Consider the following 25,999-nt stretch of genomic DNA (forward strand, 5'->3'; position numbering starts at 1 on the left):
TAATACACAGGGAATCACCTTAACACACAGGGAATCACCTTAACACACAGGGAATCACCTTAACACACAGGGAATCACCTTAACACACAGGGAATCACCTTAACATTTACATTTAACATTTAAGTCATTTAGCAGACGCTCTTATCCAGAGCGACTTACAAATTGGTGCATTCACCTTATGATATCCAGTGGAACAACCACTTTACAATAGTGCATCTAACTCTTTTAAGGGGGGGGGGTTAGAAGGATTACTTTATCCTATCCTAGGTATTCCTTAAAGAGGTGGGGTTTCAGGTGTCTCCGGAAGGTGGTGATTGACTCCGCTGACCTGGCGTCGTGAGGGAGTTTGTTCCACCATTGGGGTGTCAGAGCAGCGAACAGTTTTGACTGGGCTGAGCGGGAACTGTACTTCCTCAGAGGTAGGGAGGCGAGCAGGCCAGAGGTGGATGAACGCAGTGCCATTGTTTGGGTGTAGGGCCTGATCAGAGCCTGAAGGTACGGAGGTGCCGTTCCCCTCACAGCTCCGTAGGCAAGCACCATGGTCTTGTAGCGGATGCGAGCTTCAACTGGAAGCCAGTGGAGAGAGCGGAGGAGCGGGGTGACGTGAGAGAACTTGGGAAAGTTGAACACCAGACGGGCTGCGGCGTTCTGGATGAGTTGTAGGGGTTTAATGGCACAGGCAGGGAGCCCAGCCAACAGCGAGTTGCAGTAATCCAGACGGGAGATGACAAGTGCCTGGATTAGGACCTGCGCCGCTTCCTGCGTGAGGCAGGGTCGTACTCTGCGAATGTTGTAGAGCATGAACCTACAGGAACGGGTCACCGCCTTGATGTTAGTTGAGAACGACAGGGTGTTGTCCAGGATCACGCCAAGGTTCTTAGCACTCTGGGAGGAGGACACAATGGAGTTGTCAACCGTGATGGCGAGATCATGGAACGGGCAGTCCTTCCCGGGGAGGAAGAGCAGCTCCGTCTTGCCGAGGTTCAGCTTGAGGTGGTGATCCGTCATCCACACTGATATGTCTGCCAGACATGCAGAGATGCGATTCACCACCTTCGATGTCTTGCATCGATGTCTTAACACACAGGGAATCACCTTAACACACAGGGAATCACCTTAGCACACAGGGAATCACCTTAACACACAGGGAATCACCTTAACACACAGGGAATGAATGGAAGAGTTGTATTGACTCCCTGTGCGTTTCTTCCTGGTTTCCCTCCAGGGTCGTGTGGTGCGGGGAGCCTACAAGTTCCACGCCCTCATCACCACATTTGAGATGATCCTGGGCGGCTGTCCAGAGCTCAACGCCATCGAGTGGCGCTGCGTCATCATCGACGAGGCCCATCGCCTCAAGAACAAGAACTGCAAGCTGCTAGAGGGCTTCAAGCTCATGAATCTGGTATGTCCAAGTCACTGAGCATACTGTAGAGCAGAACTGAGCAAAGGGTAGAAATGCAGCCATTACAGCTTGAATGTTTGAGATCCTAGGCCTAGTGTGTCTCCAATCAATATCTTATTTGTGTGTGGAGAGAAGCAGTGAAACGTGCCCTAATGGTAACCATCACTGTACACCAATCTGGTTGGATCTTAAGATTGTTTGTGATTGAGGTCTCCCCTCTCTGTAGTTGTGTTCAGTGGAGGCACAGCTTGTAGGTTGGAGTTCCAATGCTGTGTGTCTTGTATTGTTTCTAACTCACATCTCTCTCTTCCCTCTCCTCTCTCTCCAGGAATACAAAGTTCTCCTGACAGGGACCCCCCTCCAGAACACGGTAGAGGAGCTGTTCAGTCTGCTGCACTTCCTGGAGCCTCAAAGCTTCCCCTCAGAGAACACCTTCATGCTGGAGTTTGGAGACCTCAAGACTGAGGAGCAGGTGAGGCTGTGTGATTCTATCATGTGGTTGTTGGGTTCGTATCAAGTGTGTCGCTGTCAGTGTGACTGTGTGAGTATTATGTTGTTGGGTTCCTATCAACAAAGTGTATGTGAGAAATACTGTGTGTTATAGTTTAGTCTCTGCCTGTGTGTGAGTGTGTCATTTACCATCACTGATCATAATGAATATGATTATTAATACAGAAGCTAATTTGTTTTCATATGGTATCAGGGGACATGAGTGTGTTTTTCCCCACTCACCCCACCTGGTGTTTGAACAGTGTGTCAGTGTGTGGAGATAATGATCCTGTTGGTACAGATGGAACTCTGAAGGAGAATAGAGCTCACACACACACACAGAGACAGACAGACAGACAGACAGACAGACAGACAGACAGACAGACATACAGACAGACAGACAGACAGACAGACAGACAGACAGACAGACAGACAGACAGGCAGACAGGCAGGCAGGCAGGCAGGCAAGCAGGCAGGTTTGGAAAGTTATGTTAAAGGCCCTGTAGCATTATGCTCATGTAATTACAGTTATTTAGAAACCCTATAATCAACCTCATGGACTTCATCAGTCTGTTAGTGTGAAAAACCCAGCAGCATTGCAGTTATTGACACACTCAAACAGGTGTTCCTGGCATCTACTACCACACCCCGTTCAAAGGCACTTAAATATTTTGGATTTCTAAGGTGTTCCTAATGTTTTGTACACTCAGTGTATTGTACTGGTTTGACAATCATACCACTGACCGGCCCATGGTCAACCCCTCTTAATCCTGCTAATCCTTCAGCACCTCTTGTTAAAATCATGTGTGTGTAGGTGTGTGTGTGGGTGCATGTGTGGGTGCGTGTGTGGGTGCGTGTGTGGGTGCATGTGTGGGTGCGTGTGTGTGTGGGTTCATGTGTGGGTGCGTGTGTGGGTGCATGTGTGGGTGCGTGTGTGGGTGCATGTGTGGGTGCGTGTGTGGGTTCATGTGTGGGTGCGTGTGTGGGTGCATGTGTGGGTGCATGTGTGGGTGCGTGTGTGGGTTCATGTGTGGGTGCGTGAGTGTGTGAAAGTGGGCGTTCCTGTTCCAGACTCTCCACATGTTAACGTGTATCTTCCATCTCTCTGTATCCGTCTCTCTGTGTCTCAGGTCAAAAAGCTTCACGTATTACTGTAAACTGTGTCTGTGTGTATGAGTGCGTATGCATGCGTCCATCCATATATGAACATGCATATCTCGGTCTCTCTCAGGTCCAGAAGTTGCAGGCCATCCTGAAGCCCATGATGCTGCGTCGTCTCAAGGAGGACGTGGAGAAGAAGCTGGCTCCTAAGGAGGAAACCATCATTGAGGTGTGTATGTGCGTGTTTGCGTTGTGTGTGTGCTTGAGATTGAGTTTTTGTGTTTTTTTGTCTTAGTTTTGCTGACTGATGTGGTTTCTGTGTATTGTCTTATATAATTGAATGTTTCTATATAATGTGGTCAGGTGGAGCTGACCAACATCCAGAAGAAGTACTACAGAGCCATCCTAGAGAAGAACTTCTCCTTCCTGTCTAAAGGAGTCGGCCAGGCCAATGTCCCCAACCTGGTCAACACCATGATGGAGCTGAGGAAGTGTTGCAACCACCCCTACCTCATTAAAGGTACTGAACACACCACTACCTGACCCTGACCCTGACCCCTACCTAACCCTAACTGTAACCAGGGTTGGGGTCAATTCCATTGAAATTCTAGTCAATTCAGAAAGTAAACCAAATTCCAATTCCCATTTTCCCCATTGAAAAGCATTGAAGAGAATTGGAATTGGAATTTCAGTTTACTTCCTTAATTGACATGGAATTGCCCCAAGCCTGACTAACTCAATCTGGTCAACACCATGATGGAGCTGAGAAGCTGCTGTAACCAGCCTTACCTCATCTCATCAAAGGTACTACACTGTGTGTGTGTGTGTGTGTGTGTGTGTGTGTGTGTGTGTGTGTGTGTGTGTGTGTGTGTGTGTGTGTGTGTGTGTGTGTGTGTGTAACAGTTTTAATGAGGGCTAGGACAACTAAAGGATCAGCTTTAGAGTTGATAAACTGCCAAATGGAAATATGAAGGCTTTCTAATTAAGCAATAAGTCACGGGGGGGTGTGGTATATGGGCTCCTGAGTGGCGCAGCGGTCTAGGACACTGATGCTAGAGGCATCACTATAGACACCCTGGTTCGTATCTAGGCTGTATCACAACCGGCTGTGATTGGGAATCCCATAGGGCAGCACACAATTGGCCCAGCGTTGTCCGGATTTGACCAGTGTAGGCCGTCATTGTAAGTAAGAATTTGTTCTTAATTGACTTACCTAGTTAAATAAAGGTTAAATAAATAAATAAACGTTGGTAACCAGTTTATAATAGCAATAAGGCCTTATTGCTATTATTAACTGGTTACCAACGTAATTAGAGTAGTAAAAATAAATGTTTTGTCATACCCATGTTATACGGTCGGATATACCACGGCTGTCAGCCAATTAGCATTCAGGGCTCAAACCACCCAGTTTTTCATATCCGGGAGTTTTTAGTATGTCAAATCAAAAAAGGGGTTGTTAGACTTGATAAGCATTATAGAAGTCCTAATTCTCATATTGTCTTTGACCTGCATACAGATTAGTGTAGTTATGGTACCTTTCTTCATCAATGCTGGTTTGTGAGTTTGAGGCAGTGAGCTGTGTGTGTGACCTGTCTCTTTGGTCATTCAGTTGCTTGGTCATTATCCTTCTAACCAGTGACCAGAGAGAGAGTTCCTTGTACCGCCACCTCACTCAGGTCCACCCTCTTTTTTCCAGTACCATATTGTACAAAATCTATTCCATGACTGAGTTGCTATTCCTATCTGTCTTAAAGTAGGTACTGTATACAGATTAGGTCAAAATGGTAGCATGGTACCAGATTGTGTCATCCAGTCTTTTCCCAATAGAAGCCAAACTCTGGTGGCAACAGCGTTAGACGGGGGCCCCGCCCTGCTTGTACAATTGTAGCAGAAACACTGATACCATCACTGAGTTTATTTGTCTGTCCATCTCTCCCAGGTGCTGAGGAGAAGATCTTGGAGGACTTCCGAGAGGTGTACAGCCCTGTTGCCTTTGATTTCCACCTGCAGGCCATGGTGCAGTCGGCTGGTAAACTGGTCCTCATAGATAAGCTGCTGCCCAAGATGAAGGCCGGGGGACACAAGGTCCTCATCTTCTCCCAGATGGTCCGCTGTCTGGATATCCTGGAGGACTACCTCATCCAGAGAAGGTACTGCTGCCTGCCTCTCGTCTTGTATTACTATGCTCCCAAGTACTCCACTCCAATAGAAGCCTGGAAATCAAGGTTCTCTCTCCTCAGATATTTCATATTGTGAGATGATGTAGTTTGAGATGAGATATATAATGTTTATTACTTTGTGTCAGTGCATGTAGAATTTTAAACGCCCTCTGCAGTTTCAGCTAGGCTGATGCAGAAAAAGACAGGAATCATCAAATCAAATCAAATCAAATTTATTAGTCACATACACATGGTTAGCAGATGTTAATGCGAGTGTAGCGAAATGCTTGTGCTTCTAGTTCCGACAATGCAGTAATAACAACAAGTAATCTAACCTAACAATTCCGCAACTACTACCTTATACACGCAAGTGTAAAGGGATAAAGAATATGTACATAAAGATATATGAATGAGTGATGGTACAGACGGCATAGGCAAGGTGCAGTAGATGGTATAGAGTACGGTATATACCTATGAGATGAGTACTGTAGGGTATGTAAACATAAAGTGGCATAGTTTAAAGTGGCTAGTGGTCCATGTATTACATACGATGGCAAGATGCAGTAGATGATATAGAGTACAGTATATACATATACATAAGAGATGTGTAATGTAGGGTATGTAAACATTATATTAGGTGGCATTGTTTAAAGTGGCTGGTGGTACATTTTTACATAATTTCCATCAATTCCCATTTTTAAGGTGGCTGGAGCTGAGTCAGTTTGTTGGCAGCGGCCGCTAAATGTTAGTGGTGGCTGTTTAACAGTCTGATGGCCTTGAGATAGAAGCTGTTTTTCAGTCTCTCGGTCCCTGCTTGGATGCACCTGTACTGACCTCGCCTTCTGGATGATAGCGGGGTGAACAGGTAGTGGCTTGGGTGGTTGTTGTCCTTGATGATCTTTATGGCCTTCCTGTGACATCGGGTGGTGTAGGTGTCCTGGAGGGCAGGTAGTTTGCCCCGGGTGATGCGTTCTGCCGACCTCACTACCCTCTGGAGAGCCTTACGGTTGTGTGCGGAGCAGTTGCCGTACCAGGCGGTGATACAGCCCGACAGGATGCTCTCGATTGTGCATCTGTAGAAGTTTGTGAGTGCTTTTGGTGACAAGCCGAATTTCTTCAGCCTCCTGAGGTTGAAGAGGCGCTGCTGCGCCTTCTTCACAACGCTGTCTGTGTGGGTGGACCAATTCAGTTTGTCCGTGATGTGTACACCGAGGAACTTAAAACTTTCCACCTTCTCCACTACTGACCCGTCGATGTGGATAGGGGGGAGCTCCCTCTGCTGTTTCCTGAAGTCCACAATCATCTCCTTTGTTTTGTTGACGTTGAGTGTGAGGTTATTTTCCTGACACCACACTCCGAGGGCCCTCACCTCCTCCCTGTAGGCCGTCTCGTCGTTGTTGGTAATCAAGCCTACCACTGTAGTGTCGTCCGCAAACTTGATGATTGAGTTGGAGGCGTGCATGGCCACGCAGTCGTGGGTGAACAGGGAGTACAGGAGAGGGCTCAGAACGCACCCTTGTGGGGCCCCAGTGTTGAGGATCAGCGGGGTGGAGATGTTGTTACCTACCCTCACCACCTGGGGGCGGCCCGTCAGGAAGTCCAGGACCCAGTTGCACAGGGCGGGGTCGAGGCCCAGGGTCTCGAGCTTGATGACGAGTTTGGAGGGTACTATGGTGTTAAATGCTGAGCTGTAGTCGATGAACAGCATTCTCACAATCATGCAATCATGCAGAATCATGCTTGAGAGGGTAATAGACTTTGTAATATCCATTTTTCAGCTCCATTTTCAAAGTGATGTATTTATGGTTTATTATCTGGTGTTAGCTAGCTAGCAGTTTGCAGTGCAGCAAAAGCTGAATCACTCCAGTACTTTCCCTTATTAAATTGAATGTAGTTGAAGAGAAATGCTGAATCTCTAAGCATTAGCCTCTCTCTCCAGTGACTGTCTGAGAAAGAGCCTTTTAAAGCCCCCTGTGCTCATCACTCCATAATGCTACCCAGAGCAGGGAGATGATAAAGACTGTGTAACAGAAGCAGAAGAATGTACCAAGACCCTTTCATTCAAGGTCTTAATCTCCTGGCTTAATGAGCTTCCTGTTTGCACGCTAAATGAAAAGGATATTATCCCAGCAGCCCGTCTAAGCTGAGGAAAGCGGGCGACTGGCCTGGTCTGTGTGGTCTCTCTATATCTTCCTCCCTTTCCCTCCTGATATCTCTGTCCTCTCTCTTCTTCTCCCTCTTTCTATCCTCTCTTGTCTCTCTCACTATCCCGGGCCTGGCCCTGTGTTCTTCTCCCCTCCCTGCTTCTTTCTGGCACTCAAACCCCGAACAAAACCAGTGTAAACACACAAGGCGAGTCGCTCCGCTCAGTGGCTAGGCAAGGCTTAGCCGGGGATCAGCGGCAGGTCACAGACTCCCTCGGGGCACTCCCACATCAGACAGAGGGAGAGAGGAGTCTGTGGGCGGGCGGAGGGAAGTGGGTCACTGTAGAGGTGAGGGGGTGAGGTGTGTAAGGTGAAGAAGATGAGGGGTAGGATGTGGGGTAAGGCAGGGGCGAGGGCAGGGCTCCTGGGAAAGAGGCTGCCCGTGATCAGCGAGCTAAACCACCTTGTTCTCTGCCAGAGAGAGGGGGAGGAAGGATGAAAGGAGGAAGAGGGAGCAGAATAGAGAGAGGGGAAAAGAGAGACAGGAATGGAGGAAAGAAGGAGAGAACTAGTGAATGTTGTTTGAAAGTGGGTGACAAAAACAAATTCCTGGAAATATTGTGTGGCAATTGGAGGCCCCTTAATGTGTGATGGTTGGTGTTGTATCAGCTACTGTAAAACTCTGTGTCGTACTGTATGTAAATGTTGACATTCATGATACTTGGATGTGACACTAGAACATGTGTAATTATGTGTACTAGAAGATCCTCCTCCAACCCTGCATGGTCCTGTGTTCCTCAGGTACCTGTATGAGCGTATCGATGGCAGAGTGAGAGGTAACCTGCGTCAGGCAGCTATAGACCGTTTCAGCAAACCAGACTCGGACCGCTTTGTGTTCCTGCTGTGTACCCGGGCTGGAGGTCTGGGCATCAACTTGACTGCTGCTGACACCTGTATTATCTTTGACTCAGACTGGAACCCACAGAACGACCTGCAGGTAAAGACACACACAGACATTTAAAGTGACACCAGCCTCCACTGTAATAAATTAGCAACAAAGGTGTGGTCACTTTCTATTTAAATTCAGTCAATTCAGAAAGTCCTTGAATTGAGAAGTGTCTTTTATATCCTATTATAATAGTTTAACTTTTTCATTGGCACAGCTTGGATAGTAAAATGTATGTATGCATGACTAAGTCGCTTTGGATAAAAGCGTCTGCTAAATGGCATATATTATATTATTATAGCAGAGCAACGATCTTGATCCTAAAGTGATTTTTATTGGACAAATATAAAATGTATTGGGTTGGTCATAACCAAGTTATTTTTCATTATTAGGCCCAGGCTCGCTGCCATAGGATTGGTCAGAACAAGGCGGTGAAGGTGTACCGTCTGATCACCAGGAACTCTTACGAGCGTGAGATGTTTGACCGGGCCAGCCTCAAACTGGGCCTGGACAAGGCTGTGCTGCAGAGCATGAGTGGCAGAGAGAACAGCGTGCCGGGAGGAGGGGTGAGTCTGCTGTGTTCATCATACACACACACTGCAGCACCTGTATCAGTCCAGTGGATGCTCTATGCATTCGGAAAGTATTCTGACCCCTTGACTTTTTTCACATTTTGTTATGTTACAGCCTTATTCTAAAATGGATTAAATATTTTTTTAAATCTCAGCAATCTACATACAATAACCCATAATGACAAAGCAAAAACAGGTTTTCAGAGTTTTTTGCAAATGTATTACAAATAAAAAACATAAATACCTTCTTTACATAAGTATTCAGACCATTTGCTATGAGACTTGAAATTGAGCTCAGGTGCATCCTGTTTCCATTGATCATCCTTGAGATGTTTCTACAACTTGATTGAAGTCCATCTGTCGTAAATTCAATTGATTGGACATGATATGGAAAAGCACACACCTGTCTATATAAAGTCTCACAGTTGACAGTGCGTATCAGATCAAAAATCAAGCAATGACGTTGAAGGAATTGTCCGTAGAGCTCCGAGACAGGATTGTGTCGAGGCACAGATCTGGGGAAGGTTACCAAAACATTTCTGCAGCATTGAAGGTCCCCAAGAACACAGTGGCCTCCATCATTCTTAAATGGAAGAAGTTTGGAACCACCAAGACTCTCCCTAGAGCTGGCCGCCCGGCCAAACTGAGCAATCGGGGAATAAGGGCCTTGGTCAGGGAGGTGACCAAGAACCCGATGGTCACTGACAGAGCTCTAGAGTTCCTCTGTGGAGATGGGAGAACCTTCCAGAAGGACAACCATCTCTACAGCACTCCACCAATCAGACCTTTATGGTAGAGTGGCCAGACGGAACCCGCTCTTCAGTAAAAGCCACATGACAGCACGCTTGGAGTTTGCCAAAAGGCACTTAAAAACTCTCAGACCATGAGAAACAAGATTCTCTGGTCTGATGAAACCAAGATTGAACTCTTTGATCTGAATGCCAAGCGTCACATCTGGAGGAAACCTGGCACCATTCCTATGGTGTAGCATGGTGGTGGCAGCATCATGCTGTGGGGATGTTTTTCAGTGGCAGGGACTGGGAGACTAGTCAGGATCGAGGCAAAGATGAATGTACAGAGCGATCCTTGATTAAAACCTGCTCCAGAGCACTCAGGACCTCAGACTGGGACGGAGGTTCACCTTCCAACAGGACAACAACCCTAAGCACACAGCCAAGACAACACAGGAGTGGCTTCGGGACAAGTCTCTGAATGTCCTTGAGTGGCCGAGCCAGAGCCCGGACTTGAACCCGATCAAACATCTCTGGAGAGACCTGAAAGTAGCTGTGCAGCAACGCTCCCCATCCAACCTGACAGAGCTTGAGAGGAGCTGCAGAGAGGAATGGAAGAAACTCCCCAAATACAGGTGTACCAAGCTTGTAGCGTCATACCCAAGAAGACTCAATTATGTAATCGCTGCCAAAGGTGCTTCAACAAAGTACTGAGTAAAGGGCCTGAATACTTATGTAAATGTCATATTTCAGTTTTTTTTATATATACATTTGCAAAAAATATATATATATGTTTTTTGCTTTGTCATTATGGGTTATTGTGTGTAGATTGATGAGGGAAAAAATTATTTAGTCAATTTTAGAATAAGGCTGTAATGTAACAAAATGTGGAAAAAGTCAAGGGGTCAGAATATATTCTGAAGGCAAAAAATGTTATGTCCATTCTACGAAATGAGAGTGTAGAAAATGGACTAGTCAATATAATAAACACAGCTTTGAGATATCCTCTTAGTGCATCATCAGTGTGTAGGAGGAGCTTAGCTGTTTCTCTCTCTGGATTAGCTGGACTATCAGGAAGAAAGTGTTGAGCAGACATTAGCACCACCAGCTGCATACTAACACACCATGGGTCAGCTGGTGGTTGCTGCTACTCTTTCAGATTTAAAAAGGTCTAGCATGTGATCCAGTTCAGCTTCAGTTCAACTAACTGTCTCTCTCCTCGGCGTTTCTCACACTAGAGTGTCTGTTTGTTTTTGTGTGGTGTTAATGCATGTGCATGTGTTGTGCACATGTTTGTGTGTACAATGATGTAATGTGTAGTCTGTGATCTACTGTAGTCCATCATCAGTTCCCCTGACACCCTCTCTGTTTCTCCCCCTCCCCTCTCTCCAGCCGACCCAGCAGCAGCTGTCTAAGAAGGAGATCGAGGACCTGCTGAGGAAAGGGGCGTATGGAGCTCTGATGGACGATGAGGATGAGGGGGCCAAGTTCTGTGAGGAGGACATCGACCAAATCCTTCAACGCAGGACCAAGACCATCACCATCGAGTCTGAGGGACGGGGATCTACCTTTGCCAAGGTACCCAGTGACTGAAAGAGCACCACACAGTGGTCATTGTTTGAATGTTGCTATCCTTTTCCTTTCTGCATGACTAGCAGTAGTAACCCGTGTCTCCTGTCTACTCTCATGTCACTCTTCATCACAGACTCTCAGCTCTGTTAGGAGACTCAGACTTCTCATTGAAGGAGACTCAGGAAGGAACAGTGAATCAGATTATCAAGGTTTAATGTGATATAATGTCTTCTTCTCTCTCAGGCCAGTTTTGTGGCATCCGGAAACCGCACAGACATTTCTCTGGATGACCCCAACTTCTGGGACAAGTGGGCCAAGAAGGCTGAGATTGACATGGACACTGCCAATGGCAGAGTAAGTAATGCTTTAGTTTAAACACTGAACCTGCTCTTTCTGGCCATGATGAGATATGTTATATAGGAGATAAGATCAATGCCATGAGTGAATTTGCTACAATAGTATCTGAGTATCTGTGTGTGTTCCTCTCCTATTTCACAACAGAACAGCCTGGTAATTGACACTCCGAGGGTGAGGAAGCAGACCCGACCCTTCAGTGCCACTAAGGACGAGCTGGCAGAGCTGTCAGAGGGGGAGAGTGACAACGAGGACAAGCCCAAGCTCCGCCGGCCCCACGACCGTCTCAACAGCTACGGCAGGACAGAGTGCTTCAGAGTGGAGAAGAACCTACTAGTATACGGGTCAGTGTCAGTGACTGTACCACTTATGCTAGATAATATACAAACCAACATTGAACCTAAATAACAATGTTCTTTAATACATATCTTGGGGACCCACAGGATGTGCAGACTTGAGTTTCAGCCCAGACCAACCCCATCTTGTTCTTAGTGTTACTGCTGTACAGTGTTGTGTCTGTACTGAGGCTCTCCTGTGTTGTTTATCTGTATTGTACAGTGTTGTGTCTGTACTGAGGCTCTCCTGTGTTGTTTATCTGTATTGTACAGTGTTGTGTCTGTACTGAGGCTCTCCTGTGTTGTCCATCTATATTGTACAGTGTTGTCTGTATTGAGGCTCTCCTGTGTTGTTTATCTATATTGTGCAGTGTTGTCTGTATTGAGGCTCTCCTGTGTTGGCCATCTATATTGTACAGTGTTGTCTGTACTGAGGCTCTCCTGTGTTGTCCATCTATATTGTACAGCGTTGTGTCTGTATTGAGGCTCTCCTGTGTTGTTCATCTATATTGTACAGTGTTGTCTGTATTGAGGCTCTCCTGTGTTGTCCATCTATATTGGACAGTGTTGTGTCTGTATTGAGGCTCTCCTGTGTTGTCCATCTATATTGTGCAGTGTTGTCTGTATTGAGGCTCTCCTGTGTTGTCCATCTATATTGTACAGTGTTGTCTGTATCGAGGCTCTCCTGTGTTGGCCATCTATATTGTACAGTGTTGTCTGTATTGAGGCTCTCCTGTGTTGGCCATCTATATTGTACAGTGTTGTCTGTATTGAGGCTCTCCTGTGTTGTCCATCTATATTGTACAGTATTGTGTCTGTACTGAGGCTCTCCTGTGTCCTCCGTCTATATTGTACAGTATTGTGTCTGTACTGAAGCTCTCCTGTGTTGTCCATCTATATTGTACAGTATTGTGTCTGTACTGAAGCTCTCCTGTGTTGTCCATCTATATTGTGCAGTGTTGTGTCTGTACTGAAGCTCTCCTGTGTTGTCCATCTATATTGTACAGTATTGTGTCTGTACTGAAGCTCTCCTGTGTTGTCCATCTATATTGTGCAGTGTTTGTCTCCAGTATTGACCCTCTCCTCCTGTGTTGTCCATCTATATTGTACAGTATTTGTCTCCAGTATTGACCCTCTCCTGTGTTGTCCATCTATATTGTACAGTATTTGTCTCCAGTATTGACCCTCTCCTCCTGTGTTGTCCATCTATATTGTACAGTATTTGTCTCCAGTATTGACCCTCTCCTCCTGTGTCGTCCAGGTGGGGTCGTTGGAAGGACATCTTGCTCCATGGTCGTTTTAAGAAGCAGCTGACAGAGCGTGATGTAGAGTCTATCTGCAGAGCCCTTCTGGCCTACTGTCTGGTTCACTACCGCGGTGACGACAAGATCAAGAGCTTCATGTGGGACCTGATCGCCCCCTCCGAGGACGGACAGACCAAGGAACTACAGAACCACCTGGGTACGTTACAACCTCACAATGACCAAACCTCAGGGGTCCAACCACAGATTAGAATCTGGTTCCTCTCAAAGAATTCTTCCTTTAAAGGACATTTCCCCTTACCACTGTGCTATTGGTTTACTGTTAATGGTTTTAATGTGGGTTTATAAACCGGTATCCATAACCACAAATTGAATCTGTGTTCCTCCCTCAGGTCTGTCGACCCCGGTCCCCAGAGGCAGGAAGGGGAAGAAGATGAAGACTCAGTCTAGCACGTTTGACATCCAGAAGGCTGAGTGGATCAGGAAGCACAACCCAGAACACATGCTGCAGGACGAGGGATACAAGAAGCACCTCAAACACCACTGCAACAAGTAAGAAGCTACTCTTGGTACTATAGGCCTATAGTATTAAATATATTCAGTACACTTTTAGATTTTTAATGGTGTTGTTGTTAAATAGTTACATTGGAACAAACAACTTGTCTTTGTAAATGTGGCTTAGCTTGGTTTTTATTGATGTTGGAAATTAACATAGGTTCTTGTCTCTGTCGTATATAGAGTTGAGAGAACATTTTTGAAACGTCTCATATTTTGTATTTCCCTCAGTTGGCTTCAGTGTATTGACGCTAGCCTGTGTGAAAACATAATTGTATGTTTTTGTCAGTAGCAGAGTGTTGACTCCTGCACATCAACACCACTGTCTGTAATTAAGACAAATTGAAGCAGCCATCTTCTCCATCTGTGGCTTTCCTCTATTAATGACCGTGAATCAGATTATAGATTACACTGCTGAATGATAATCATCTGAATGGGATTTTAACCCAAACTAATAGCTGTCATTGATCTTTTATTGACAGATAGAAAAAACAGATTACACTACAGCCAGGGATTTATTATATTTTATATAAAGCTACATAGATGATGGGAAGAAGAAAACAACTCTTACATCCAATGAAATGGTTTGAAATATGAACCTATAAGTTATCAGATAATGGTTCTTGAGATATAAAACAGCCAAATAGATGATGGTTGTTGAGATATAAAACACAGCCATATAGATGATGGTTGTTGAGATATAAAACACATGAGATATAAAACAGCCAAATAGATGATGGTTGTTGAGATATAAAACACAGCCATATAGATGATGGTTGTTGAGATATAAAACACATGAGATATAAAACACAGCCAAATAGATGATGGTTGTTGAGATATAAAACAGCCAAATAGATGATGGTTGTTGAGATATAAAACAGCCAAATAGATGATGGTTGTTGAGATATAAAACACATGAGATATAAAACACAGCCAAATAGATGATGGTTGTTGAGATATAAAACACATGAGATATAAAACACAGCCAAATAGATGATGGTTGTTGAGATATAAAACAGCCAAATAGATGATGGTTGTTGAGATATAAAACATAGTCAAATAGATGATGGTTGTTGAGATATAAAACACATGAGATATAAAACACAGCCAAATAGATGATGGTTGTTGAGATATAAAACACATGAGATATAAAACATAGTCAAATAGATGATGGTTGTTGAGATATAAAACATAGTCAAATAGATGATGGTTGTTGAGATATAAAACACATGAGATATAAAACACAGCCAAATAGATGATGGTTGTTGAGATATAAAACACATGAGATATAAAACATAGTCAAATAGATGATGGTTGTTGAGATATAAAACACATGAGATATAAAACACAGCCAAATAGATGATGGTTGTTGAGATATAAAACAGCCAAATAGATGATGGTTGTTGAGATATGAAACACATGAGATATAAAACACAGCCAAATAGATGATGGTTGTTGAGATATAAAACATAGTCAAATAGATGATGGTTGTTGAGATATAAAACATAGTCAAATAGATGATGGTTGTTGAGATATAAAACACATGAGATATAAAACATAGCCAAATAGATGATGGTTGTTGAGATATAAAACAGCCAAATAGATGATGGTTGTTGAGATATAAAACACATGAGATATAAAACATAGCCAAATAGATGATGGTTGTTGAGATATAAAACACATGAGATATAAAACATAGCCAAATAGATGATGGTTGTTGAGATATAAAACAGCCAAATAGATGATGGTTGTTGAGATATAAAACACATGAGATATAAAACATAGCCATATAGATGATGGTTGTTGAGATATAAAACATAGTCAAATAGATGATGGTTGTTGAGATATAAAACACAGCCAAATAGATGATGGTTGTTGAGATATAAAACACATGAGATATAAAACACAGCCATATAGATGATGGTTGTTGAGATATAAAACATAGTCAAATAGATGATGGTTGTTGAGATATAAAACATAGTCAAATAGATGATGGTTGTTGAGATATAAAACACATGAGATATAAAACATAGCCAAATAGATGATGGTTGTTGAGATATAAAACAGCCAAATAGATGATGGTTGTTGAGATATAAAACACAGTCAAATAGATGATGGTTGTTGAGATATAAAACATAGTCAAATAGATGATGGTTGTTGAGATATAAAACATAGTCAAATAGATGATGGTTGTTGAGATATAAAACACATGAGATATAAAACATAGCCAAATAGATGATGGTTGTTGAGATATAAAACAGCCAAATAGATGATGGTTGTTGAGATATAAAACACAGTCAAATAGATGATGGTTGTTGAGATATAAAACATAGTCAAATAGATGATGGTTCTTGAGATATAAAACACATGAGATATAAAACACAGTCAAATAGATGATGGTTGTTGAGATATAAAACATAGTCAAATAGATGATGGTTGTTGAGATATAAAACAGCCAAATAGATGATGGTTGTTGAGATATAAAACACAGCCAAATAGATGATGGTTGTTGAGATATAAAACAGCCAAATAGATGATGGTTGTTGAGATATAAAACATAGTCAAATAGATGATGGTTGTTGAGATATAAAACACATGAGATATAAAACACAGCCAAATAGATGATGGTTGTTGAGATATAAAACATAGTCAAATAGATGATGGTTGTTGAGATATAAAACATAGTCAAATAGATGATGGTTGTTGAGATATAAAACATAGTCAAATAGATGATGGTTGTTGAGATATAAAACATAGTCAAATAGATGATGGTTGTTGAGATATAAAACAGCCAAATAGATGATGGTTGTTGAGATATAAAACATAGTCAAATAGATGATGGTTGTTGAGATATAAAACACATGAGATATAAAACAGCCATATAGATGATGGTTGTTGAGATATAAAACATAGTCAAATAGATGATGGTTGTTGAGATATAAAACATAGTCAAATAGATGATGGTTGTTGAGATATAAAACACATGAGATATAAAACACAGCCAAATAGATGATGGTTGTTGAGATATAAAACAGCCAAATAGATGATGGTTGTTGAGATATAAAACAGGCATATAGATGATGGTTGTTGAGATATAAAACATAGTCAAATAGATGATGGTTGTTGAGATATAAAACAGCCAAATAGATGATGGTTGTTGAGATATAAAACATAGTCAAATAGATGATGGTTGTTGAGATATAAAACATAGTCAAATAGATGATGGTTGTTGAGATATAAAACACATGAGATATAAAACAGCCATATAGATGATGGTTGTTGAGATATAAAACATAGTCAAATAGATGATGGTTGTTGAGATATAAAACATAGTCAAATAGATGATGGTTGTTGAGATATAAAACACATGAGATATAAAACACAGCCAAATAGATGATGGTTGTTGAGATATAAAACAGCCAAATAGATGATGGTTGTTGAGATATAAAACAGCCAAATAGATGATGGTTGTTGAGATATAAAACACATGAGATATAAAACACAGCCAAATAGATGATGGTTGTTGAGATATAAAACAGCCAAATAGATGATGGTTGTTGAGATATAAAACACATGAGATATAAAACACAGCCAAATAGATGATGGTTGTTGAGATATAAAACATAGTCAAATAGATGATGGTTGTTGAGATATAAAACAGCCAAATAGATGATGGTTGTTGAGATATAAAACACAGCCATATAGATGATGGTTGTTGAGATATAAAACACATGAGATATAAAACACAGCCAAATAGATGATGGTTGTTGAGATATAAAACACATGAGATATAAAACATAGTCAAATAGATGATGGTTGTTGAGATATAAAACAGCCAAATAGATGATGGTTGTTGAGATATAAAACACATGAGATATAAAACACAGCCAAATAGATGATGGTTGTTGAGATATAAAACATAGTCAAATAGATGATGGTTGTTGAGATATAAAACACAGTCAAATAGATGATGGTTGTTGAGATATAAAACAGCCAAATAGATGATGGTTGTTGAGATATAAAACAGCCAAATAGATGATGGTTGTTGAGATATAAAACAGCCAAATAGATGATGGTTGTTGAGATATAAAACATAGTCAAATAGATGATGGTTGTTGAGATATAAAACATAGCCAAATAGATGATGGTTGTTGAGATATAAAACAGCCAAATAGATGATGGTTGTTGAGATATAAAACAGCCAAATAGATGATGGTTGTTGAGATATAAAACAGCCAAATAGATGATGGTTGTTGAGATATAAAACATAGTCAAATAGATGATGGTTGTTGAGATATAAAACATAGTCAAATAGATGATGGTTGTTGAGATATAAAACATAGTCAAATAGATGATGGTTGTTGAGATATAAAACATAGTCAAATAGATGATGGTTGTTGAGATATAAAACACATGAGATATAAAACATAGTCAAATAGATGATGGTTGTTGAGATATAAAACAGCCAAATAGATGATGGTTGTTGAGATATAAAACATAGTCAAATAGATGATGGTTGTTGAGATATAAAACAGCCAAATAGATGATGGTTGTTGAGATATAAAACAGCCAAATAGATGATGGTTGTTGAGATATAAAACATAGTCAAATAGATGATGGTTGTTGAGATATAAAACATAGTCAAATAGATGATGGTTGTTGAGATATAAAACACATGAGATATAAAACAGCCATATAGATGATGGTTGTTGAGATATAAAACATAGTCAAATAGATGATGGTTGTTGAGATATAAAACATAGTCAAATAGATGATGGTTGTTGAGATATAAAACAGCCAAATAGATGATGGTTGTTGAGATATAAAACAGCCAAATAGATGATGGTTGTTGAGATATAAAACACAGCCATATAGATGATGGTTGTTGAGATATAAAACACATGAGATATAAAACACAGCCAAATAGATGATGGTTGTTGAGATATAAAACAGCCAAATAGATGATGGTTGTTGAGATATAAAACAGCCAAATAGATGATGGTTGTTGAGATATAAAACACATGAGATATAAAACACAGCCAAATAGATGATGGTTGTTGAGATATAAAACAGCCAAATAGATGATGGTTGTTGAGATATAAAACACATGAGATATAAAACACAGCCAAATAGATGATGGTTGTTGAGATATAAAACATAGTCAAATAGATGATGGTTGTTGAGATATAAAACAGCCAAATAGATGATGGTTGTTGAGATATAAAACACAGCCATATAGATGATGGTTGTTGAGATATAAAACACATGAGATATAAAACACAGCCAAATAGATGATGGTTGTTGAGATATAAAACACATGAGATATAAAACATAGTCAAATAGATGATGGTTGTTGAGATATAAAACAGCCAAATAGATGATGGTTGTTGAGATATAAAACACATGAGATATAAAACACAGCCAAATAGATGATGGTTGTTGAGATATAAAACATAGTCAAATAGATGATGGTTGTTGAGATATAAAACACAGTCAAATAGATGATGGTTGTTGAGATATAAAACAGCCAAATAGATGATGGTTGTTGAGATATAAAACAGCCAAATAGATGATGGTTGTTGAGATATAAAACAGCCAAATAGATGATGGTTGTTGAGATATAAAACATAGTCAAATAGATGATGGTTGTTGAGATATAAAACATAGTCAAATAGATGATGGTTGTTGAGATATAAAACATAGTCAAATAGATGATGGTTGTTGAGATATAAAACAGCCAAATAGATGATGGTTGTTGAGATATAAAACAGCCAAATAGATGATGGTTGTTGAGATATAAAACATAGTCAAATAGATGATGGTTGTTGAGATATAAAACAGCCAAATAGATGATGGTTGTTGAGATATAAAACATAGTCAAATAGATGATGGTTGTTGAGATATAAAACATAGTCAAATAGATGATGGTTGTTGAGATATAAAACATAGTCAAATAGATGATGGTTGTTGAGATATAAAACACATGAGATATAAAACATAGTCAAATAGATGATGGTTGTTGAGATATAAAACAGCCAAATAGATGATGGTTGTTGAGATATAAAACATAGTCAAATAGATGATGGTTGTTGAGATATAAAACAGCCAAATAGATGATGGTTGTTGAGATATAAAACAGCCAAATAGATGATGGTTGTTGAGATATAAAACATAGTCAAATAGATGATGGTTGTTGAGATATAAAACAGCCAAATAGATGATGGTTGTTGAGATATAAAACAGCCAAATAGATGATGGTTGTTGAGATATAAAACATAGTCAAATAGATGATGGTTGTTGAGATATAAAACAGCCAAATAGATGATGGTTGTTGAGATATAAAACATAGTCAAATAGATGATGGTTGTTGAGATATAAAACATAGTCAAATAGATGATGGTTGTTGAGATATAAAACATAGTCAAATAGATGATGGTTGTTGAGATATAAAACAGTCAAATAGATGATGGTTGTTGAGATATAAAACAGTCAAATAGATGATGGTTGTTGAGATATAAAACAGTCAAATAGATGATGGTTGTTGAGATATAAAACATAGTCAAATAGATGATGGTTGTTGAGATATAAAACATAGTCAAATAGATGATGGTTGTTGAGATATAAAACACATGAGATATAAAACATAGCCAAATAGATGATGGTTGTTGAGATATAAAACAGCCAAATAGATGATGGTTGTTGAGATATAAAACACATGAGATATAAAACACAGCCAAATAGATGATGGTTGTTGAGATATAAAACATAGCCAAATAGATGATGGTTGTTGAGATATAAAACAGCCAAATAGATGATGGTTGTTGAGATATAAAACACATGAGATATAAAACACAGCCAAATAGATGATGGTTGTTGAGATATAAAACACATGAGATATAAAACACATGAGATATAAAACACAGCCAAATAGATGATGGTTGTTGAGATATAAAACACATGAGATATAAAACATAGCCAAATAGATGATGGTTGTTGAGATATAAAACACATGAGATATAAAACACAGCCATATAGATGATGGTTGTTGAGATATAAAACACATGAGATATAAAACACATGAGATATAAAACACAGCCAAATAGATGATGGTTGTTGAGATATAAAACAGCCAAATAGATGATGGTTGTTGAGATATAAAACACATGAGATATAAAACACAGCCAAATAGATGATGGTTGTTGAGATATAAAACACACGAGATATAAAACACATGAGATATAAAACACAGCCATATAGATGATGGTTGTTGAGATATAAAACATAGTCAAATAGATGATGGTTGTTGAGATATAAAACACATGAGATATAAAACACAGCCAAAAAGATGATGTTGAAATGTGTTAAACTACAGTAAATAGATTCAGGTTGCTGTCTTTCTAAAGGGGGTTGTTTGGGGGTTTGTCTCCTGCCGTCCTGCTTTAAACACAGAGTCATGCAGGGCTTCCACAGAAAGTTCCCCATTGTTCCCAGAGCAGTAGTGCTGAAGCCAGGGATCGTCCGATGGGAGGCACGCTGGTCAAACGGGGACACAGTCTGTGTATTTGCTGACCTCCGCGTTTTCCCCTCAGGGAGGAATGTGGACTGACGTGGGGATGGGGCATGCACAGGCATGGCCCCCTACTGTCCCTGTCCCACACAGAGATCCAGAACCCTGTCCTATGATAATGACATTTAGAAGATATGTGTTCAATACTGTGTAGCTACTAGTACTGGCCTGTTAGGAAATGTAAGGTTAAGACTGACGAGGCCTGTGTTCTGTTGGGATATGTGTAACATTCTCAGTATGACTTGTGCTAGTACATGCATATGATTGTGGGTGTGTGTTTACCTTTATGTATCATGTGCGTGTATAGTAAGTACAGTATGTACATGAGTGTGTTGGTATTTTCCAAGTCTGTGTGTGTGTGTGTGTGTGTGTGTGTGTGTGTGTGTGTGTGTGTGTGTGTGTGTGTGTGTGTGTGTGTGTGTGTGTGTGTGTGTGTGTGTGTGTGTGTGTGTGTGTGTGTGTGTGAGCTCTATGTCTGGTGCAGAGAGGTTCCCTTCTCTGTCAGATACCTCCCACACTCCAGGCTGTCTGTCTGAGTGTAAGAGAGAGAGAGAGGGAAAGAGTGATGTAGGGCCTTGCTGACAGCCACAGGAAACAGCAGCTGCTGCGGGGAGACCCAGGGCACAGCCCCTCAGAGGCAGGGAGGGAGGGGAGAGGCCTGGACCTGAACCTCAGCACTGGAGCTCACAGCCCTGCCTGCAAGAGGGGGTGTTCTCATGTCACTCCCTTTCCACTAGTGTCATAATGGATGTGTAAAGCTAGGGCCACACACACCATCTGAAGAAATCTACACTGGACCTTTTAACCTGCCACACTGTTAGACAGATTTTAAAAAATGGATGTGTCATGGAAACAGCATCTCTCCTCTGACTCAGCCTGCCTCTCTCTTCTCTCTTCTCCCTGCCAGCCCAGAGATCACATCATATCACACCACTGATCTCTATGGCACAGACACTGTCTCAGTCTCTATGGCACAGACACTGTCTCAGTCTCTATGGCACAGACACTGTCTCGCTCTCTATGGCACAGACACTGTCTCGCTCTCTATGGCACAGACACTGTCTCGCTCTTTATGGCACAGACACTGTCTCGCTCTCTATGGCACAGACACTGTCTCGCTCTCTATGGCACAGACACTCTCGCTCTCTATGGCACAGACACTGTCTCGCTCTCTATGGCACAGACACTGTCTCGCTGTCTATGGCACAGACACTGTCTCGCTCTCTATGGCACAGACACTGTCTCGCTCTCTGGCACAGACACTGTCTCGCTCTCTATGGCACAGACACTGTCTCGCTCTCTATGGCACAGACACTGTCTCGCTCTCTCTGGCACAGACACTGTCTCGCTCTCTATGGCACAGACACTGTCTCGCTCTCTATGGCACAGACACTGTCTCGCTCTCTATGGCACAGACACTGTCTCGCTCTCTATGGCACAGACACTGTCTCGCTCTCTCTGGCACAGACACTGTCTCGCTCTCTATGGCACAGACACTGTCTCGCTCTCTGGCACAGACACTGTCTCGCTCTCAGGGACTGACTACACAGTGACTGTACTGACTGCATATTTTCTATCCCACTCCATTTTGGGCATGTGTGTATCATTGAAGTCAACATTTATACAGTATATACAACAATACAAAATGATTCCCTTTGTGTGGACAGTTGATCTACCGTGACGAGCTAGGCACAGCATTTCAGTCATCTACCGTGACGAGCTAGGCACAGTATTTCAGTCATCTACGTGACGAGCTAGGCACAGTATTTCAGTCATCTACGTGACGAGCTAGGCACAGTATTTCAGTCATCTACCGTGACGAGCTAGACACAGCATTTCAGTCATCTACGTGACGAGCTAGGCACAGTATTTCAGTCATCTACCGTGACGAGCTAGGCACAGTATTTCAGTCATCTACGTGACGAGCTAGGCACAGTATTTCAGTCATCTACGTGACGAGCTAGGCACAGTATTTCAGTCATCTACGTGACGAGCTAGACACAGCATTTCAGTCATCTACGTGACGAGCTAGGCACAGTATGTCAGTCATCTACCGTGACGAGCTAGGCACAGTATTTCAGTCATCTACCGTGACGAGCTAGGCACAGCATTTCAGTCATCTACCGTGACGAGCTAGGCACAGCATTTCAGTCATCTACCGTGACGAGCTAGGCACAGCATTTCAGTCATCTACCGTGACGAGCTAGGCACAGCATTTCAGTCATCTACCGTGACGAGCTAGGCACAGCATGTCAGTCATCTACCGTGACGAGCTAGGCACAGCATTTCAGTCAGCTACCGTGACGAGCTAGGCACAGTATTTCAGTCATCTACCGTGACGAGCTAGGCACAGCATTTCAGTCATCTACCGTGACGAGCTAGGCGCAGTATTTCAGTCATCTACGTGACGAGCTAGGCACAGTATTTCAGTCATCTACGTGACGAGCTAGGCACAGCATTTCAGTCATCTACGTGACGAGCTAGGCACAGCATTTCAGTCATCTACCGTGACGAGCTAGGCACAGCATTTCAGTCATCTACGTGACGAGCTAGGCACAGTATGTCAGTCATCTACCGTGACGAGCTAGGCACAGCATTTCAGTCATCTACCGTGATGAGCTAGGCACAGCATTTCAGTCATCTACCGTGACGAGCTAGGCACAGTATGTCAGTCATCTACCGTGACGAGCTAGGCACAGTATTTCAGTCAGCTACCGTGACGAGCTAGGCACAGTTTTTCAGTCAGCTACCGTGACGAGCTAGGCACAGTATTTCAGTCATCTACCGTGACGAGCTAGGCACAGCATTTCAGTCATCTACCGTGACGAGCTAGGCGCAGTATTTCAGTCATCTACGTGACGAGCTAGGCACAGTATTTCAGTCAGCTACCGTGACGAGCTAGGCACAGTATTTCAGTCATCTACCGTGACGAGCTAGGCACAGTATTTCAGTCAGCTACCGTGACGAGCTAGGCACAGTATTTCAGTCATCTACGTGACGAGATAGGCACAGTATTTCAGTCATCTACCGTGACGAGCTAGGCACAGTATGTCAGTCATCTACCGTGACGAGCTAGGCACATTATTTCAGTCAGCTACCGTGACGAGCTAGGCACAGCATTTCAGTCATCCAGGAGGAAAGTGAGAATGTGTGTGATAGAGAGTGTGATATTTTGATTGCGTGTATATACATGAGTTTGTACGTTCGCGAATGTGTGAGTGTGTGTGTGTGTGTATTTACGGACGTGAGTGCGTGTGAAAGCCGTTCTGCTCTCTCAGCGTTTGTGCGTGCTGAGGCTTTGTGGTGACCGCGGGCGGGGCTGTGTCTGTGTGCAGGGTGTTGCTGCGGGTTAGAATGCTCTACTACCTGAAACAAGAGGTGATGGGAAGCCAGTCACAGAAGATACTAGACGGCGTGGACTCCAGGTGAGCTGAACTTTCACCTTTTTTACAACCAAACAGCTCTGAACATTGACAGACACCCTTAGAGTAGAGTACACAACATTTCCAAAGCTCATTAATGCTCTCTCTGTCTATCCTCTAATTGGTCATTTCAGTTGTTAGATTATTTGAAGAGGATTACACTATTTACGCCATTATTTTGAGATGGTCGGATTGATCGGTGGCTATTCAGGCTAGACTGAATGTTATGCCAACCAGTTCAGCCAGGCTGCCAGCACTATGCCAGTATTTGTTTAAGTTTTCTGGTATTTCTGGTAAGCTGCTGGCACTCAAATTCAGCTGACACATCGTTTGAGAAGGTTCCGTTTACATTCACTTTTTAAATAAAAACCTGTTCATTCATAGGCCCATGTTGTTCATGTTTTCCATGGTAAGGACATAGACCAAACATGACAGGTTGTTCCCATACATACTGTAGCTGTCTCTATCTATCACCATGTATGAAGGAGGGCACAGCTAGTCAGACTCAGGGAAGGAAAGTCCATGTATAACGGAGGGCACAGCTAGTCAGACTCAGGGAAGGAAAGTCCATGTATAACGGAGGGCACAGCTAGTCAGACTCAGGGAAGGAAAGTCCATGTATAACGGAGGGCACAGCTAGTCAGACTCAGGGAAGGAAAGTCCATGTATAACGGAGGGCACAGCTAGTCAAACTCAGGGAAGGAAAGTCCATGTATAACGGAGGGCACAGCTAGTCAGACTCAGGGAAGGAAAGTCCATGTATAACGGAGGGCACAGCTAGTCAGACTCAGGGAAGGAAAGTCAGTAGTCACTCCACCTGCTGTTTAAAGATGGATCAGCAGCTTCTTAAAACCAATACTATTGCTGAGGATATACAGAGGTGGCTGTGGAAAAACGTTGAGTATTTCTAGCCTCCAGACACATTTTCAGCCTTGATGCTGACCTAAAAGTCTTATCGGAGCTCATGGTTTTGGCTGTACCACGCTGTTGCTTATCTGAGCATCTATGTTGGGATGGAAACCCAGCTGTCGTAGTACCCATGAGTCCCCCATGCTATACATATATAGACCTGTTCCTCCTGACATGTTGTGTCCACGCCCCCTCCTCCTCATCAGTGAGATCAAGATCTGGGTTCCTGAGCCCGACAGCTCTGAGCTACCAGCCCTGTGGTGGGACAACATCTCTGACAAGTGTCTGCTGTTGGGGGTCTACAAGCACGGTGAGTCGACAACAGGGACCAGGGATGTACTAACTGACCCACAGGCCTGAGACAACTAGGAATGTGTGATACTAGGGCTACGATACTAACATAACACTTAGCATAAAGTCATGTATTGGGCATGTATTCTAAGTGGGTTTACTAGAATGGATATAGGAACAGAGCCTAG

General features: G+C 42.4%; 1 protein-coding gene across 9 annotated transcripts in view; it reads left to right on the plus strand.

The window, feature by feature from the left end:
• LOC139575823 (chromodomain-helicase-DNA-binding protein 9-like) overlaps window positions 1-25,999 on the plus strand; it is a 121,226-nt gene that overhangs the window by 79,911 nt on the left and 15,316 nt on the right. For all 9 annotated transcript variants that reach the window (XM_071401161.1, XM_071401165.1, XM_071401166.1 and 6 more), the window contains 14 exons: window positions 1,226-1,402; window positions 1,731-1,874; window positions 3,123-3,221; window positions 3,356-3,512; window positions 4,932-5,142; window positions 8,097-8,292; window positions 8,634-8,807; window positions 10,937-11,122; window positions 11,360-11,470; window positions 11,618-11,814; window positions 13,067-13,266; window positions 13,460-13,619; window positions 24,525-24,614; window positions 25,727-25,830. In XM_071401161.1, the coding sequence (XP_071257262.1) occupies window positions 1,226-1,402; window positions 1,731-1,874; window positions 3,123-3,221; window positions 3,356-3,512; window positions 4,932-5,142; window positions 8,097-8,292; window positions 8,634-8,807; window positions 10,937-11,122; window positions 11,360-11,470; window positions 11,618-11,814; window positions 13,067-13,266; window positions 13,460-13,619; window positions 24,525-24,614; window positions 25,727-25,830 (2,206 nt within the window). The remainder of the gene's footprint in view (window positions 1-1,225; window positions 1,403-1,730; window positions 1,875-3,122; window positions 3,222-3,355; window positions 3,513-4,931; window positions 5,143-8,096; window positions 8,293-8,633; window positions 8,808-10,936; window positions 11,123-11,359; window positions 11,471-11,617; window positions 11,815-13,066; window positions 13,267-13,459; window positions 13,620-24,524; window positions 24,615-25,726; window positions 25,831-25,999) is intronic.

This window comes from Salvelinus alpinus, chromosome 5 (genome assembly GCF_045679555.1).
Source record: "Salvelinus alpinus chromosome 5, SLU_Salpinus.1, whole genome shotgun sequence".
NCBI classification, from domain to species: Eukaryota; Metazoa; Chordata; class Actinopteri; order Salmoniformes; family Salmonidae; genus Salvelinus; species Salvelinus alpinus.